The sequence below is a fragment of the Opisthocomus hoazin genome, chromosome 1, assembly GCF_030867145.1.
Source record: "Opisthocomus hoazin isolate bOpiHoa1 chromosome 1, bOpiHoa1.hap1, whole genome shotgun sequence".
Taxonomy (NCBI): domain Eukaryota; kingdom Metazoa; phylum Chordata; class Aves; order Opisthocomiformes; family Opisthocomidae; genus Opisthocomus; species Opisthocomus hoazin.
The window spans coordinates 157359638-157379601 of record NC_134414.1 but is presented as its reverse complement, the minus strand read 5'-3'; the positions used below and the strand labels follow the sequence as shown (position 1 = coordinate 157379601).

The 19964-nt window shown below is 37.1% G+C and overlaps 1 protein-coding gene across 5 annotated transcripts in view; it reads right to left on the bottom strand.

Moving 5' to 3' along the window:
• Positions 1 to 171: 171 nt before the first annotated feature.
• The window catches only part of PACSIN2 (protein kinase C and casein kinase substrate in neurons 2), a 68952-nt gene continuing 49159 nt past the window's right edge, over positions 172 to 19964 (bottom strand). For 4 of the 5 annotated variants that reach the window (XM_075443546.1, XM_075443568.1, XM_075443552.1 and 1 more), the window contains 9 exons: positions 16747 to 16903; positions 15771 to 16006; positions 14926 to 15081; positions 13672 to 13847; positions 10725 to 10845; positions 8358 to 8482; positions 7557 to 7673; positions 6410 to 6606; positions 172 to 2009 (listed from right to left, as the gene is read on the bottom strand). In XM_075443546.1, the coding sequence (XP_075299661.1) occupies positions 1897 to 2009; positions 6410 to 6606; positions 7557 to 7673; positions 8358 to 8482; positions 10725 to 10845; positions 13672 to 13847; positions 14926 to 15081; positions 15771 to 16006; positions 16747 to 16903 (1398 nt within the window). In that variant the 3' untranslated portion in view covers positions 172 to 1896. The remainder of the gene's footprint in view (positions 2010 to 6409; positions 6607 to 7556; positions 7674 to 8357; positions 8483 to 10724; positions 10846 to 13671; positions 13848 to 14925; positions 15082 to 15770; positions 16007 to 16746; positions 16904 to 19964) is intronic. The other variant, XM_075443566.1, reaches the window with a different exon arrangement.

Below are 19964 nucleotides of genomic sequence, written 5' to 3'. Positions count from 1 at the left end.
TGCACCTCCCCTTTTTTGTTAATAGCCCCGTGCCACTCCTGCCATACTCCTCTATGGCTCTCTTGGATAATGCAGACTTTGTCACCTTAAATTGCAAGGAAACGCACAGATTATTTGCTTCATAACACTATTTTCACATACACTGACATAGTAAGAGGTGCTTTCTGTGTATTTAAGAGATTAACAGATTTTATTGTTTTCTAAAATATTTTACAATACAGAGACCCAAACAAGTAATTCCTGACAATTTTAGCAATCATCCTGTGGATGAACAGAACAGTTATGTTGGTAAGTTTTCCTTGATAGACACAGACATACATCCACTTTCTAAGCTTGCACATTTTGATTCATTGAAAGTGATGACGAAATATATCTATAAGCTCAAAAAGCAAACGATAAAGTCCAAGACTATCAACAGTGTTTTACAGTTACCTCAAAATAGATTTGTTAGCTTAATTACAACGTAGCTTCCTAACACAGCATATCGACTTACCTGATACTTCAGGGTTTTTTTTAAACACAAATCTGCTGTAATTTTACAACCCAGTTTTAAATGTCACAAATGCATACTATCTGACATCATTACAGATGACAGAGTTGTAACTGCAAGCAAATGTAGATTTTACAGTGCTTTGCTACAATAATCCAGGTAAGCACTAAAGCTAGTTTATATTTTGACCCACAGATTTATCCACAAACACTGATTCTGAGTATGTTAGTGTATTTACTGTACTTCTGAAAATCTAGTCACAGAATACTTTGTCTATGGTACAGTAACGAATATGGCAGGAAAGCAGATTTAAATATACCTATAATTTAAACTCTTAAAACAGTCTAAATCTTATGGACATCAAAAGGCTTGATAACTAATAGCCATGCTCTTTATATTTTGGAATATCAAATTATATGTACATATACACAACATAGATAGGCTCTCAATAAAAAGCATTTAGTCTATTTTACAGTCTTCTCTGTTCAAAAAATTAGTCTTCATAGATTTAACATTTCAAATCACCCAAAAATCATTAGCAGTTTAAAGGAGATTATTTTTTTCCCCCTGCAAACGTGTGCTAGAAACAGCTATTATTCTGGGGCTTATACATAATTTATCTTTCTTTTGAGTGCCATTTAATATCTAGATGGAAAACTCTTTGTTTAAGTGTCAAACCACATAAACAACACTCATAGTAGAACCCCAGCCCATGACACCTGCAGATATCTCTGCTACAAATACCCTTCTGTAACAGATATTTATTAAATACAGTATTTGTTTTACAACTTCAAGCCATGCTGACAACATAGAAAGAGTACTACAACATGGAAAAAGTTTTCATTCAGTCAACTGGTGACTACATCTGTGTCATAATTTAAGTATTAATTGATCAATCCAAGCATACAAAAAGGTGCTTAACTACATAGCATTTAAATAAAAAAATACCGCATCTTTCAGACATTGCTAAGAACAAATAGAAAATTAACTATAATAATCTTTAGAATTCAAGTTGCGAGTTACTGAAGGTCACTTAAAATAACTGATTAAACAAAAGCAAGCAGAAGCCACATACCTAGGGTAGGATGAGGCACAGGCACAGAAAATGCAAAAATGTTCAGAAGTCACAATAACAGACCATGTGGGAAGAAAAAGCTTAAAAAGTATTTTTCCTATCATACTATTTTTTCAACCTAACCCCTTTCCTTTGCATTGTGTTGTGAAAACAATGTCAAATTATTAGTTCAGACTTTTGTCTTTAAATCATCATGATTTCAGTATCAAGCTCTCACTGCTGCATTAAAATATATACACTCTATACATCATTCAGCTTCCTCTCACTTTAAATATATACTGTACAGGTCTACGGAGCTTTTGTAACATTTCGGTATTGACTTTGTCCTTTGTCACTGGATTGGTTCTACGTAGTTTGCTGGGTATAAACCAACTTGTCCATTGTCCAGACGCCCTTTACACCAACCCTGCTCATCTTCATTCTCCATCTTCGTTAACTCATCCCCTGCAAAAAGAAGCAACATTGTTAACAAGCCGTAACCTTTTAAGTAACAACGGGAAGGTAATATAACAAGTCATCTTCATGTTCGCTTTCTCTCCTCTGCCCACCCCAGACCCCAGGAGAAAGCCTCCCTTCTTTGCTCTTCATGCTTTTGATACGAATAATACCACTTGCAGACTTACATATGGGATGAAAGGCCCCCAACATCAAGAAAATAGGAAGAAGCAAGCTACTCTGAAACTAAAACATTACATTCATGGCATTTCAAAAAAAGTCATAGCATTTTCTAAAGCACAATAAATAATGCAAACTTTTGAAGCTATATACAGTGTTATTTCACTATAAGATCAAAGACTCCATTATGTCTAAAGGGTGTGAACAGACAAAGATAGTTGTGGGTAGTACGACTGCCTCTAACAAGCAGAATAATGCTGCATTTTTGGCTGCCTACAAAACGTCAGTGCAAGTGAAATAAATGTTTCATTAGGCTTACTGTCAATATATGCTCTTTAAAGAGTTCGTGAAACATAAGGAGGAAAATGCTACAAACATTAAGATACAGCAGTAAAATTCTCTTTAATTATACTTGCAGCTTTTCGGTATACCGCGACTCAGTCGTGATGCAGAAAGATTTAAAGGAATCTTACACCTTACACTTTGTTACATCTCTTTCTTCTTTCCTCATCTTTTTAAGAAATGTAAGAATTGGATTTAAGTTTCCATTTTTTTTTCTCTAGCTTTATACTGCTGGAAGCTGATGTTGTAGCTCCAGAAAAAATAACTAAGAATTTTCTTGCTAACTTACATAGCAAAAGCTGACACGGATTATCCATTCAGGCATTTATGAACTATACCATAATCTTTATTTATGAACTATAACATAACCTCGTTTGACTTGTTCACATCTAATCTTCTGCATCCTCAGGAACTGCTTTAGCATTAGGGAGTCTGCAGACTCCAAGATGCTGTACACGAGCAAATTAATCTCCACCTCGGCCAGGCAAAAAAGGCCAGGCTGAGTAACAATTACTTCCTCATGTACAACTTACTTGTGACAAATTATCTCCCTAGATAAAACTAGTGTTTCATCTTAGTTAGCGATAGGAAATACATGCTGAAGATATTAGCCACTTAATACAGTCACAAATGGCTATAAATATACAGAGCTTTGGTATCATTTAGGAGAACAAAAACTGTCCCAAGGACTATGAATTCTTTGGGAGAAATGGACAAGCTTCATATCAAATCTTCTCAGATATGTATCTTTTATAGCTCCTGTTAGCTAAAAAACGTTAAAGCCTCACCTCCTCTAGTCTCTAAGTTTACCAGATAACTAATAAAAGCATGTTATGAACAAATGTTTGGCACTATGGACTGTACTTGGCTTATGGACACATTTTACAATTTTTTCCACCATTTCTAGCACTGCAGAATGAGACTGTACAATTTCAAGCTTTCCTGCCACTTCTATGCAGTGTATTTTAACAAAGAGTGAACACCATGACTATCAAAGCCACACTGCATTACCAGCGAGCCTCAATACAGTTGCACTTGTATTAACAGCTAGGACTTGGAAACTCCATGACCTCGGAGGCCTATGGAAATACCGCCACTTTTAAGTGTCATCTCAACAACAGTTACAATGAAAGCAGTGTTTAAGGACTACAATAAAGACAGCATATACAATAACACATTTTGACCACATTGCATGGTCTATGCTTGCTGTAGATACTTATTCTCAGCTACGGCAGAGAGACAGTAGGGCGAGCTAGACATACGGTGGTAGATGGTTGTGTCCCATCCTGTCACACAATTATACAAACTCTCATAAGACAGGAATAAACAAAGTTACTCTTCCTCTTTGTAAGCCTCCCACAGCCGTTTGCCAAGAAAAAAAGACAGATCCACAAAATACTCCACTAATAAAAAGAAGTTTCATGTATTAAAGTACATTCAATGGATCCTACGCAGAGCATATATACTGCAGCACGTACCTAGAAGTGATCACAAAAGCTTTGTAGGCTTTGAATATCCAAGGAAATCCCATCTGAGAATATCTGTGTACATTTAAAGAGATTCCTAAAATGCATTAATCCTCTGCTGACAGCTGCTTAGGAGCCTAAGCATAGTCTACATAGGAGCGCAGGAGTGAGCAAGTACATTTTAAATTGGCTCTTGCCTGACCTCGTGAATTTTTTTCCTTAGACTTTTGCATGTTCAGTGTAAACCTAGTCACACTAGTACTTCTCCCTAAAGCCTAAGGAAGTTTGACTGTAGCCATTCTGTAATTCAGTTTCTGTAAGAGGATTCCTAGTCTAGCATGTGATCCCTTTCTTATGATTGATACAATCATATAATTTGGTGTTAAAGTGTACTTTAATGCTCTTCCTTCAAAGGTATTAAGCTATTTTTAAATTAAGCCTACATACATCTCTTACAGTTCAAGCTTCCTGTACTTTATTTCTGTAGACCTCACACTGAGAACCACTTGGTTCAAATGGTTTACTGCAAGTCACACAGCTGGTACTAAAGCACAGCACGCCTAACTCTGTATTTAACCATTACATCTGTGTGTATAAGCATCGCATAGTTTTGCCACTGAAAGGCTCATTACTGTAAACCCTTGGAATGCCACCCCGCTGCTTCACAGGCACAACACACATATTGCACAAGGATTAGCACACTTCTATCCCCTGCTGAGAAAAAAGGAGCAGTAAACGTTTACAGAATGAAGAATAATTTTAGCTAATAAAATTAGTGTATTCCAGAGAAAGCTCCCGATGTTTTGGTACTACTGCCCTTCTGTCAGGGCACAATTCAGCAAACGGACAAACCAACCCACTCCTCCTCTCTGGAAGCCTACAATACTTGACTACAAAGAAAAGGAGTCAGATGTATGGAGTTTCACTACTAAAAAAGGAGGGAGGCAAGTCAAAGGTGGCAGCACCACCACCTAAGTTGTGGGGCCTTTTGGTTTAAAACACATAAACTGCACTGAGAATATGACCTGGAAATACACTGTTCTGAGCACCATCTTTCCCCACAAGCAGGATGGAAGTCTAGCAGTTCACTGATTAGCTACTCATTGACTTGTTTACTGTATTAACTTTCAGCCGTAACATCCATCTAAGACCCACAGTAGATGGTGTACAAGTAGCATACTTCTTACGAACCACAGCAGAAAGCGAAGCAGAACCAAAAGTTTGCTCAAACTTTCTTTCAACACTTGAATTGTGTTTTTCCTCTACAACTAAGTCAATTGTTACAGAAGAAGGGAGTAAATGACAAGCAAACGGGAAAAGAGACAAGATCAATGAGATTGCCTATCTCATTTCCACAAACTGAAGTTCTGTTTGTTTTCCCTAAACTAGTCATGCAATCTTGCTCTGGAATTCCTGGCTGGTAAGCTTTTCACGTGCAATTCCGGGCAAGACAGTAGCTGCCTGAAACCAGAGCTCAAAAAGCATGGGCAGGGTGTAGCCTTCACCTTTCATCACCAGAGGGTGCTGCCTCCGGGCTGGCCAGATCGAAAAACTCGAAGTCTCCTACTCCGGGGGCTGATTCAGCTGTCCAGGCACCTGCTCAGCACACAGCGGCTGGTAGAACCAGCCCAGACAAAGTGGAGGCAGCAGCATCCATCATACCCTTGTCCCAGCTTTGTATGTGTGGAAACATACTGTGACATGGGTCTCTCCTGTCAGTTGCCTCTATTCTGTTCTCTCAGTTCCCATAGCAGTGAGGTCAAAAAGGAACAGGGTTTATGGCTCGAGGGAAATACAACATCCTAAGAAGGGAGGCGTATAGTAAGTGTACCCTAATATAATGCAAGAACAGGTAAAGACAGTTACTGTGCTTCACATACACAGAAGGGGGATGGAAAGAGAGAGGAAAAAAATTATCTGTCCATGGCTAAATTTTCAACCTTACAAAGTCAGCACTGTAGGAAATCAGGAGGCCAAAAAAGAGATGCTTCCAGTTTAAACAGAAAAAATACCAGTTGATTAGATCTTGTTTTAAGATTAGCTGCTGTAGTCTTTTCCTTTAAAAAACCAACTTTGTACGGTTGGCATTTCTAGCAGCTAAAAGCAGCAGCTGTTGCTTTCAGTAACCAAGAAAAGGAGGAGATAGGATTGTCAGTTCTGCAGCTCACTTTGTGTAACACAAGATGGTAAGAAAGGAGCATCCCACACTGACGCATCCCAACACATTCAAACAGATTAGAAGTCAGTGCTTCCAAACAGGGGATACTAAGAAGCACTATCAGGAGGAGCGAGGATCCTGTAAGTGCAGTTGTACATTCAGAGAAACAGGTGACTTCAGAAAATAAACACTGAAAAGAAGAACTCCTCCCCCCCATCCTTTCTCCTTTTGATACACAATTTACACGAGTGCTGTAAACTTACCAGCTTTAAAGCTGAGTTCGTCTTGCTCTTGGCCCTCATAGTCGTAGAGTGCACGTACTCTCACCTCCATTGCAGGAGAAGTATCTTCATCAAATGGATTGGTGTCTCCATTTGCATCAGTGGAAGAGAAGGGATTGTTGGACTCTTCATCAGACCAATCCGTCGGGTAGCTTTGGTTTTTTTCATAGCTGCTAACACTGAAAACAATTTTTATATTATTCTTTTCTGCTCTTAAAATAGGAGACTAGAAATACCACTAAGATATCAGTCCCCCTGATTAAGTTTAAAGTTCACTCTAAGGCCCAGTTTTGAAACTATTTCTGGTACTTTCTCATCTATCTTTAGCTGACAATGCCTCATTAAAAAAAAAAATCTTGCAATACATTTACAAAGTCAGAAAAAGGCAAAACAAAAAAGATAAAGATAACCTTCTCACAAACGCCAAAAACTTCTCTACCAAGAAATCTATATAATCCATGGGATTATTTACTCTGGAAAGGTAAAAGGTGCACAGGTAGAAGATGAGAGGAATTATCTGGTTTAGGATAAGACATTTAAACTACTTTGCACAATCTTCCTCCCAAATCTCTATGCACCTCTACAGTAGCTTTCAACACTTTTTGTATGTTGCAATTCACCAGTGAAGAAACCTCATTACACTGCAACAACTTGATCATTTAAAGAAAAGTTCACTGCTGAGCATGCACATGCCATTTAAGAGTGGTATGACATCCCTAGGTGCGCATAGTGAAGTAACAGGCAGCTGTCTGAGAAGGTCCTAAATAAAAAGAAAGCAATTGTAAAAGCAGAGAGATCAGCGAGAACACAGAGCAGTAAAGCTCCAGAAGCAGTTTCACTAGAAAAAACTGTCAGTTTTAACATTTTATAGGACTGGTAAAGGAAGCAAAAAAAGCAACAGCAGTTCCATTCGTAACTGCAAATAACCCCAGTAGTTTCAAACCAAAGATCAAGGCAACAGATATGGCATCTGTTAGGAAAGACAAGTTAGGTTTAGTGTTGCTTACATAACTGCTTAAAAGGACTTTCATGCACTGACCGGCATAGTATTATAGAAACCAAAAATAGAAAACCCTGGATAGAGAAAGTGCAAGTGTCAAAACAATTAAAAAAACATCATTTCACCAACTTTTTGATCTTATTGTCCTCCTTTTCACTGACAGTACTCCCAGTATCTTCTTCATCTTCAAAGGGATTGTAACTTGATTGTACTGACTGCACTGTGTTACTCTGGACACTAAGACTGCTAATTTGGAAAAGAAAGAGCATTATGGTGACCCTATCTGTTTAAGAGTAAAACACTGTCATTGGTGTCCCACTAAGTATATTCTTAGCAGACCCCTTCTCCAGCCAAAAAAAAACCCAACCAAAACAAAACAAACCAACCACCAAACAAAAAACCCAAACATCTATCAAGTGCAGCATAAGACCCAAGAAAGTTCGGAAAGTCTCACATACGATACATTGCTCCAGAATTAGAATATCCTTTGTGGACCATAGTTTCTTTTTGTTACTGCCTGCAATAGAAGGCATTCGAGCCAGTTTCATTCCTTTCTAAAGCAGCTGATGTTAACAGTTTTGTATTAATCACACCCAGAATTCTGAGGTGACTAAACGTTTTGCAAGCTAGGATTTCCAAGTATAATTGTCATTTCTAGAAATGGAAAGACAGCAACAGCCTAACCACCAGATTAGCTACAGGAAGTTCCGTTTCTCATGAAGTTTGGTTTCTTTGAATTCCCAGTGGAAAGAGAACTGTAAAATGGGGAATATTTCCCAAAATACTTTGTGAGCTGTAGAAACACATCACTGAAAATGCTCACAGATAATTAATATTTGGTTGGACAGTGACTTTTGATGCCTTAGAGCTTAGCATACTTGAACACAACAATCCTTTCCAATTAGTCTTTTTAGGCATGAAAAAAAATACCTGCTATGTTTGTTAGGCTGTGAAACTTGATCTCCCGTCTGATTAATACCAGTCAGAGTCACCCCATCAGAAGCCTTCTTCTTTTCTCTTCTGCTGAGTGTGCGATTCAGATCTGCAGACCACTCCTATCAATGAATGCAAAATATGATTGAGAAGTTTAATTGCACAAGTACTTACCACATTTAATTTTCAGATTGAGTTATGGAACATGCATTCATACATACAACAGTACAAATGATTATTTAAAAGATAAGTTACTCTACATGTTTCAGTTACAGTTCTCATCTAGTTCCTACCCTATCAATGCAAACAGATACTTGTGCTACTCGCAGAATCCCAAGGTTACCTGTACTTCCCTGCTTCGTGTTGTGAACACCTTGAACAGATTTCAAATACCAGGTATCTGGCAGACAACTGGAGAAATCAAAGGAGCTGGCCAGGGCAGCTCTTTCAAAGATGTACTGAAAGAGCTCACTGTTTCAAATAATGCCAATACATCTGGGTTTAAATTTAAACTTTACATTTAATTTAAAAAGGTATTCTAATCTAACTTAAAACAGGGCTTATTTCTCAAGCAGTGCTCCAAGAATGACCTAGGAACAAGCTCATTGTATAACACTTCTCCTGTCCCAAAGATCTGAGCCCGTAAGGTGCTTCACTCTACATTTAGTGAAATTTATTGTCCTTAAATGCCACTCATAACTGTTCAGGCTCAAATCAACACAATTGTTGACAAGACTCCTGATGCGATCTGTAAAGCATCCCATTCCTGACGGGAACCACGCAGATGTTTCAGAAGCCAGATGGACAGGCATGATGAGACCTAAATGCTACTTTTTCCTATCAAGTCAAGCTAAGCTGCATACTGATAGAAAGCAGAAACCAAGAGAGAACAAACTGGATGCAAGCAAATATCCTACACTGAGACACGTTTCATCTCAGAAGCATTGAAGATAAAAAAAAGTCAGGAGATAGTTTGCTATGCAAAATATAGCATTTGAGGTTAAGTATTTTTTAACAGGAAACAAAGATTTCGTGAGCTGCTGTTACTGCTGGTTTACACATATAGCACAGTCAGTCAGTCTTAAGTGGTTTCTGGCCAACTTTTCAGAGATACCTCATAATTTTAACTTTGTACAAATACATATTTGATTTCTGAGTTGCTACAGTTTAAAGACCACTGACCTAAGCATATTTGTAGTTTATAATGCAATTTCATACTCATTTGATCATGACTTTTTTTTTTTACTTACGTCATCCTTGTAGCATGTAAATGAGAAAAAAACTTGATTAGAAAAATAGTAACAACAGTATTTAGTCTGTTAATTATAATGCTTATGAAAAAGGATGACAATTTCCCCCCACAAAAGTCACTGTAGTTTAGCATTTCAGACAAATAAATTCTGTGAAACTACTATGAGCTTTTTTCCCCTCACACTCACACTTTCTAAGTAAAGTTACTCAATGATTAAAAACAAGTGATGTTTTCCATGATGGTTAATAAGGGAACAGTGAACACTCCAGAGTTGATGCTTCTGCTCCATTAATTTAATGCCTAGAAATTCCTTCAGCTAAACCCATGATTCCAGTCAGACAAACTCATCTAAGTTCCAGCCATCTAATACTCTGGTAGTATGATCTGCACTGATACATTTGGGTAATTCTTTCTTGTAAGCTGTCTTAGCAGAACACTACTTAAAAAAAACTCCCTTGTGTTGAAGATGGCATTCAGCAAGAAAATTACCAACTGGTTAAAGGTAGAACATTTTTTTTTTTAATATAAAGGTATTGACAAAACTAGTTAAGACTTCTAAATACCAATTTTCAGGACTGATTGAAGTACTTAGTTCAAACTTTTTCAAAGTCTTTGCTGCCTACACTATAATTACCTGCTAACAGGAAGGAGATTCAAATGCAAGTCTGACACCAAAGCGGAGACATCAAACACATACAATAACATCTACAGGTGTCAGAGGTGTATCAACTAAACCATGGCTTGCTAATGACTTTAGTAATGACCTCAGCTAAAAAAAACCCCCAACCCCCCCCCAAAAAAAACCCAAAACAAATAAACCAACCAAACAAAAAACACCACAACAAAAACAAATCACTATAGAGTTTTCTGTTTAACCCCTTTTCTCATTTAAATAAGTGCCTGATATAATCAGGCCCCTCCAAAAGCTGGGGGGATAAGGAGAGCTCAGTGGAAATCAAGAAAAGGAAACTACTATAACTTGTAAAAACAAAACAAAACAAATCACTGCTAGAAGCCTGAATTTAAGACTTACACCAGAAAGGAATATGACGAAAAGCAAGGAGGAAAAACCAGACAAAAATCAATCTGCAGTTTACTTACTGTGACCTTACCTCAAACTGAGGCCAATTCATTGACATCCCTGGACCTTGATTAGCTCTGAACCATCGCAAGTCTTCAACAGCATCTGCTGTTTTGATATTCTGTTCCAGTTCACGGTAGATATTTTTGTAACTGCAAAACAAATTTGGCTTCAAATTTAGTATAACATTTAGAAACATGGCAAGTCCCCTAGTCAGATTTAAAAAAAACAAAACTGTTTCCAAGTTCACAATAGTATTCAATATCTTACAGCAAGACAGACTTTTTAAAACTGACAGACCTACTAACTTCCTCTAGAAAAGGAAGAGTAGTCCAACAAGTAAGCCTGCTGAAAATTCACAAAAACATAAAATCCTTATTTGCCAGATTTTAGAATTATGACTCTTGTGTAAAGTAACTTAATTGGCTGTCCTTAAATGTATGATTTACATAGGAATGGAATATTTAAAATTACTGAATGCCAATCTTGAAGTTTCTTGAATTTAAAAGCTTGTCTACAAGACATCACAAACTGCTTTTGTGGTAAGTCCATAGCATTCTGTGAAAACTCCTGTTTTAGTCCAGTGAGAATTATAAGTCATTACAAAAATAAAAATCTCAAACCTGAAGTGGAGTTTAATGGATTAAACATTTTCCCATGAAGGTATAACATCTGCTAACTGCTGCTATTGTTTTAGGTACTCCATGATTTTACTAACTGTACTATTTATACAAAATTTCAAATACTATAAAAAAAAAATTACTACTTTTACCTATCTCTTAGTCTAATTGTTTTTCATTACAGTTGAGTTCTTGTATGTATAAAGTATTTTACAGAATAGAAGTTACGTTGCAGGTTCAACTTTGATCCCCTGATCCTAGACCACACACATGACGTATTCACTCTATAGACTGTGACTACAAATACAATTATTTTATACAAAAAAATCAAATTTGGCGCAGATGGAACTCAGTGGATGAAGAGGTGCTAACACAACAGCCACAAGACTTAAGAGGCACAGACCTGCTAGTTTGTATTCAAGCTAGAGAGAATTTGGGAAAATCCTTCCAGACCAAGTCACACAAAATTTAGAACCAGCATTCACTAGTGCTACGTTGTCAAGGAGTAAAACTTTTTCAAAACGTACTTCCAAATGTCTCAATTGCTATATATTACGTGACTACTTTAACATATATGTAGTATGAGTTTCCCCACACACACACCCATCCGTGATTCTTTGAACATATTTAAGCAATATAAAGGCATGTATTTTGAGAAAGGAAATAAACAGTTTTAGATGACTCACTAGTCATCAGTTAAATCAATAATGAACTGGAGGTGCACATCTGTAGAGAACAGGGCAAGGCTATTTTCTGGACTGTGCTCTTCAGCATTACTAGTCTTAAGAAAGTTAAAAATCAGACTTCCTTCGGGGGGTTTACTCAACACTTTTTATCTCTGTGTATTCAAAAAAGCAGAGATAAGGAAATAGATAAACAGTTACAGTTGCTTTATCCCTAGTTTTATCATACCATAAGACATACCATAACATTAACCTACCATAAGACACCAATCCTGAACTTCCTTAGTATCTTAAAAGGAAGTCATTGCCTCTCCACTTGGCCATCTTCTGGCATCTTCTCCCAAGCTTGCCCTTTAAGTCAACTATTTCTCATTTATTTCTGTTCTGTACTTTCCTTTAACCCGATTAAACTGAATTCAAAAGGGCAGCAATTCTGTCTGCTCTCAGAGTAAAAAGAACCTGTCTTCCACAGCAGTTCCATAAGAACATTGAAGCAAGCCAAAATGATAATGGTGCTAAAATAAGTGATCTTGCCCTTACCTACCGCGTGCTGTTTTTTTTCTTGTCCCTGTGTCAACCCCTTTGCTTATGCCAGCACTAACATTTGTGTGACTGCATAGCAAGCCAATTTGGAACACTGATCAGGGTTTAAACCAAATTAGATTCTTACTAACCTAGGTTACCTTGATCAGCTCCTTAATTCCACTGGTTGGACTACCGTAAGAGTTTTGTCCCCAGCAGAAGAGTGTATAGAAATGAGCAGCCACCCAGAGGCACACTTTTCTCCTTTTCATTGAAGTGCCAACCAGAGTGCACATGAAACTCTGCTGTTACAGGTGGGATGTAAAATTCCACTATTACCATTATTACTTTATTTGCTGCAAGTATTCCAGTGTCTGCCTTCTCAAATGCAAGAGAAAACAAAAACATTATAACCACTGTCTTGCTGACATACCAAAGTAGCTTGGTAACAAAACGACCTGTAGTAGTTGATGACAGGCCACATGCGCTGACAAAATAGGCTGTATGAACTCTGGTTTGAGTTCCCTAGCAGAAGCTGACATTTCTTGGGATGTAGTAAGGAGCATCCAGGCAGAAAGAACAAAGTACAAGACATGTTTTACACATACTACAGTACAGAGAGCAGACTTTAAAATTAAGATGGACGAGAGTCCAGTGATGGTCCACCAACGGTTCTTTAACATTTATCCCCTAGTTAACGTAATTCCATTAGACTGGGCTCTCATATTCTAACAATAGATCTTTTTATGCTATGAAGTTCATGCTGTCTTACACTAATAAATTATAGCTCATTCTCCAATAAACACGCAAGACACATAATACACCGAACCCCTCCTTTCCTAACCTTTGATCCAGTATTTTTTGATTCTAAGCTCTGAATCTGCTCTAATTGGCACACAATTGATAACAAAAATACACCAAGAATGAGGGTTTCCTGGTTAATTTAACACTGTGTTAAATAAAACCAGCAAACGTTAGGGATAGATGCTAATCTAATCTTAGACAAAACAACGAATTAAGCTCTCACTCTTTCAACAAATTGAAGCAACACATTAGAAACAAACCAGATTCCAAACTCTGATCTACTTGAAGTATGGCTTATGTCTCACTGAAAAATATTAAGCATTAATTTTGAAGTCTCACACAGCTTTACCTTGAAACATTAGACAAGTCAAGGTGTTTTTGAACTTCCAGCAACACTTCTCGAAAGAAACGTAAGCGTTTTTCCTCAAACTGCTGACACTGTTCAAATACTTGCTCCATGTTTTCCATATATTGAGGAGTAGCATTATCTAATTCTTTCAGTGACTTTTCATACTTTTCTTTTGTCTGGAGGTGGAAAGATAAACAATTAGCAATATATTTTATTACTACCCTAAGTAACAGACTTATCAATGCAGTAATCACTAAGATTTAGACCAGAAGTTCCCAAACTACATTCTCTTTTCAGGACCACAGTACCTATGTTAGGTCACGATAAGAGTCATCTAGTAAAGCTGCAGAACAGTTACAATAAAGTTCTAAGCCTCTTCTTTGGCTTTTTAAGATAAATCATGACAAATATTAATGTACTACTAAAGATAAAAACCAAAGGAGCCACAGAATAAATCAGAGCGGGCAGTCTTTCAAGTTACAGGTCTCTTATTTAAAGATCGCCAAATAATTTCCATGTGTTGTCTTTCCCCCTTCAATAATTTACACAGCCCACTGAGTTATGACCAAAAAAATAAACATTGTATGCATCCCTGTGAACTTAAATCGCAGAGGCTGTGAGCTCAGTTAACAGACAGAACCTCAGCCTCCACACTAATTTACAGAAGTAGTCCACAGACAGGAATTCAAAGATCCCACCCGATCACAGATCAGCATTCTCAAAGCGAAAAGATGTCTGAAGAAAGTCACACAAGCAAAGGCTTTTGCTAGCAGCATGGTAAAGAGATAAACCAAACTGGGCAACAGAATGGCATTTCCACATTTGTATTTACTTTTATTTAAATGGATTATATCAGTTTACTTTCTTAAAAAAACACAATCTGCAGTTAAGAATGACTACAAGTTTAGATGTCGTCAGCAAGTTTTAAGCACGTCGCAGCCTCTAAAGTGAAATAACTCAACCCTCACTACTAAATGAGTCAAACTCTGTCCTAGAAGTTTGCTGTCTTCTGCTTCCTTCTCTGCTGAAAGTACTTACACGGAATAGAAGCAATACATTATCCATTCTTCACAGAAGAACAACTTGGCAATGATGTATGCTTTGGAGAAAACTCTAAGTTTTGGTATAGGACTGGAACTGAAAGTGAGCTGCACTGCAGTCCACAGCACGTTAAGGAAGAAAAAAACCCTTAAATTTGCACAAGCTATAGCTTAAAAATACTGCATATGAACAGCACGTTAGCATACAGTTTACCTTTAGTACATCTTGTTTGCTTCTCTCCACTTTGTCTTGTAATTTCTTCAGTTGCTCAGGATTTAGTGCTGGATCAGCTTTGCTGTTTGTTTCTCTGGATACAGCCAGTTTCTCCTCTTTGCAGGCTGCATGGTAAGCTTTCTTTGCTGCTTCCACCTACAAAGTAGATTTGAATCTTTGCATCTGGGACAGCTCATACAACAACCGTCAACTGAATTGCTTAGCCTTATAATCATATTGCAATGAAGAAAGCGTCACGTTTTGTTTCACAATGTTCTTTCTCTTTTTTTTTAATTTTTTTTTCATTTAGGCCAAGGAATGAACAATACACAAGAATCAAAGTAAGGAAATTATTGTAGTACTTCTGAATCAGCATTCTCTCACTATAAAAGAAACACCACTCATACAGCTTAGAGAAGTGTGCAACAGACTCAAGAAAAAGCTGACAGAAAGTGCCAAGTAGAACATTTTTCCTCATGCCCATGTTCTCCTGTTCTTCTACACGCCTGTTCTTCAGGAATAATACTGCACAACAAGGAAAAAAACCTCACAAATGCTTTTCCCCTGCCCATTTCTTTGACCAATTCGTAAATTTCGAACATATGAAATCAGATACTGTTAAAATGATAGCTTAAATTCCACTTTTTCCAAATTTTTCACTGAAGTCATAAAGATTAGTAGAGACCAAGAGAAAAATACTTATTTTGAGAAGAGGACAGAAAGCAAGAGATCTTTTTGAGAAAGGAGGGTCCAGCAGAGAGAACAGGGAGTTTACTCCCTTATGGAGATTTGAGACATTAATATATTGTTACACAGGATATCTAATACATAATCTACTGCTGTACCTCTTTCAGCTTTTTTGCCCAGGGTTTCTGAGCTTTCCTAAATCCATCTTCTGCTTCTTTGGTTTCCTTAAATCCTCCCATCATTTGCTTATGAAAGGCTTCCTTCTGCCAGTTCTTGATTTTTTCAAAGTCTTCATTCATCAGTGAACCTTTTACTTCTAGATGCAGTTCACTCACTTTTTCAGCTTCTGACATAAAAGCACACCAAGCCCTTTCTACTGTTCCATACTGTGGGCCTAAACACAACAGAAAGCGGCATTCTCAGTAACCATCACCCACATGGAACTTATATTCCCAAGAAACTACCTGAAGCTATTGACTTCTATTCACCTGTAAACAGCAATACTGATGCAAACCTAGAAAAGGGAACAGTTTCTTTTCAGATAAATTTAGAAGATTACACATTGTAACACCAGAAGAAATATTCATTTAGTCTGGCCCCCTTCACCCTGTACCACGATTCCCAGTATTCCACCTATTAGCTCCTCTTTGAGCTGCCTGCATTTTCTCAACATACTTTTTGAAGCATGGATAAGGAGGAAAGAACAAACTATTTCAGAATATATTAAAATGGTACCAGATCAGCCTTCCATTAGAGCAAAGCCTAGCTCTTATTACTAGTCTTTCCCCCAGAACCACTGCCGCCTTATTATTCAGATACACTTTGCAAACTGTGTTCTATACAATTAGTTACCTAGAAAAATCCAGTTCTCTGTAACTGAATCTATTTGGATACCTCCACACTGGAGGCAGGATTCATCTGCTTCAGTAAGAAACCAGCAAACGAGCAGGGTTTTGTTTGGTTTTAATCAATAAAAGCTTGATCATTTGTTACATTACCGAGCCTTTTGCAAAGACTCCACTGTAGGCTAAAAATTACAAAATCTCTACTTTGTACTTATCAAAACAAAAATATACAGAAACATTTTTTTTCCACTTGAGAAAGTTTTCACAGTTCAAAATCAGAATGCGTTACCTTTTTCCACAAGCTGTTTCCACCTTTTTGCCCATTCTGTAAGCTGCTGAGCATAGACCTTCTCTATTCGTGCCCGTTCATGAATACAATTCATAAGATCATTGCAAAGTCTGTGACCATCATCAATCCGTTTTACTGTCCGCTTGTAATTTCCAACCTATAAAGAGACAAATGCTTAACAATTCCTGCTTGAAAGCTCTGAAAACAAGATAAACCCCTCATTAACACAAATACTGTGACCTAGGAGCAAGATCATCTACTAGCAGGAATTCATCAATTATAGCATAAGGTATTTTTCAATTAATCTTAAAACTTAACTGCAACATCCCCACAAAGGCCACAAGTTCTCCTGTAAAAAAATTACTAATTTCAAAAGTGAAAGCATTATTGTATTTTATTAGTCCTCCAATGCAATTATTGTTACCATTAATTATTAAACCCAATTATGGGCAGTCATCACAATTGTTCTGCATTATTACTGCTTGGTAATGTTTTACATAATCAAGATATTGAACTAAAATACACTACTTCCCTCTTCCACGCTTCTTATTAAGTACCTAATGCCTTAATTTTGTGATGGGTTTAATCTTTCAGGATTAATAAAGCTACAATGCAAAGACATGCAAAGGAGTAGTGCAACATCTCTGTCAAGCATAATACTAGTTTTTGTTTAAGAACGATGTATGGAAAAAGCACAACCACCATCTATAAAGCAGAGACTGCATGTGCCCTCTGTTACAGCTGTGCTTCACTGCTGACAAACTAGATAGCAACTATTTCAAAAGTATACTGTAGAATTTCATATGGGAATGTACTGACGACAAGGACATGGAGCTGCCATACCTAGAATTAATTGCAGATTCTAAAGGAAAAAAACATCATTGCTCAATGTACAAGCTACAAAAGGATTAGGCTATGGTGAAAAATGTGCACTATATAATGAGAATCCGGTGTATAATTAACACCCCCCCCTTTCATTTTTCTGCACACTCCACATGGAATCACTGATCTAGATGACTGAAGGGGAAAAAAAACACGATACTGCTCCCAGAGTAATATTTCCACTGATTTCAAGGTCACTAAGTTGGCTTTTGTAAACATTAAACAAGACATAAGAATAGAATTCAGGTAACAGACCTTTTACAGCCTATTAAATATCACAGTTAGTTTCTTATTTGCCCTAACCACCTGACTGAAAAATAAAGATTAGCAGTAAGGCAGTAGATTAAACATTCAAATACTTAAAGCATGTTCGTAATTTTTACATTTGGATCATATCCGATTCACATTTTAAATACAGGAAACCAACTTTTAGGTTCGCATTTAATCAGAATTTTGTCAGCAGATGTACATGCAACCCATCTGCTGGAGGAAAAACTCCTCAAAGTATACAGCAAAATACTCTTAAAAGGGGGAAAAAAACAAACATATATTAAGTGCTGGAAAAATAAACAATAATGCTGATAAATACAGACATATGTTAGGACTCCTCATCAAAGCTGGGGGGAAAAAAATCGTAACCATCAATGACAGGACAAAACCAATTCCTTTAGACAGTGGCCCCAAAGCATTCATCTGGGCATGTTTCTGGTTTTCGACGAGATCCATTTCAACAGATCAAGAAAATTTAGGTTGCATCTAAGAAAAGCATTAGTTAGCAGTCACTGATTTGTCTAAATCACATAAAAAAAGTACATAGACAGCTCCCGCTTTTAAACATAAGTTACAGTATAACTGAAGATAAGAAGCTACCAGTCTCACAAATAAGCTGACACCAAAAATACAGACAACCAACACGTCCACGTAAATACAGATTTCATCCATTAACAAGAAAGTATGAGAAGAAACCTCTCATTTGCAGGAGAAACCAAAATTGACAAGTAGGCAGTTTCAAACTAACACTGTACACTAACAAATATAACATAGCTATGTAATCAAAGCACTAAGAAAATTAAGTATCTCAAAGAATACTTTCTAAAACTTTTGTAATGGAAGGGCAAATCACTCATCTGCTCAAAAATACTCCAGCAGTAAGTTCACAGCCAAGCAGATTGTTAAAACAGGTTATGCTAGCTTTGCGCAACTCCTGAAGCCTTATATTAGCATCAATTTAAGTCTCCACATATGTGCTCAGGGATTTATGTCTCCAGCACAAACATTTCCTTTCATAAATTTGCACTATTAAATTAGTATTTTAAATGCGAATATTAAATGGGAGCTGGCCGCCTCATGGTATTTTTAATACTTTCATTTGTGTTGTCTGAGCAAATTCTAACCTCACGGTAATATCTAGCAGTCGCCAGCTCTCAGGCAGGTATTCCAAGAACTGTATTTAGCTTACCTGTTGTGGTCCGCTCACTATTCTCACATAAGGCCACCTTTAGAGAGCTGCAGACAGCCCACAGATAATTCACCCGTTCTACCTCCTTCTCCACAGGAGGACTGAAAGAACTAGCATCATAGTTTAGAACCAGTATAAAGAAGAACCAGGGTTACAGTACTAGACAATAACAAACTTGTATTACAAAGAAAGCCTTTTATACTATTATTTTCAAGCAAAAAAACCCTACAAACGATTCATGAAGCAGTAGTTTAAATTATGTTAGACATCACACTCAAATCTCATACCCTACGAGGAATGCTAGAATTTTGGCAATACAGCATTTTTCTGCGTTTCATGACACAGAACGTAAGTTACATACTTGGCATTTTGCATTTTTTAAACCTAGTGGTTTATTAAAAAACGACATTTTTAGTTATGGACACTGCAATGAGACATTTTTTTGAGCAGTGGAATGCACAGCCTGCCACTGTAGGAGCCAGACTCAGAGGTACAAGAGAACCAGGTATTTAGACCAAGCAGAGGGAAAAAACCTCTAGTCTTTCTGCAGCCAGGGAACTACTAGGTTAACTGTAGGTAAGTTAAGCCAATTAAATTAAAAACCTATGAACACACTAAAGACACCCTGAATCCTGGAGAAAAAAAACATGACTTAATACATTATTTTATTCAAGACTATTTTCTCCAATTCCTGAGACAGACTGCAAACATTCTGCAAGACTTCCCCTTCAAGAAGTATTTGAGCTAAAACAAAAATGTCAAATTCTTTTGTTTGTAGCAGCTGACCAGGAAAAAAAAAAAAAACAAAAACAAAAAAACAACCACACACACACACACCCCAAAAACCAACCACCCCAAAATCCTGTGTTTCTTTATT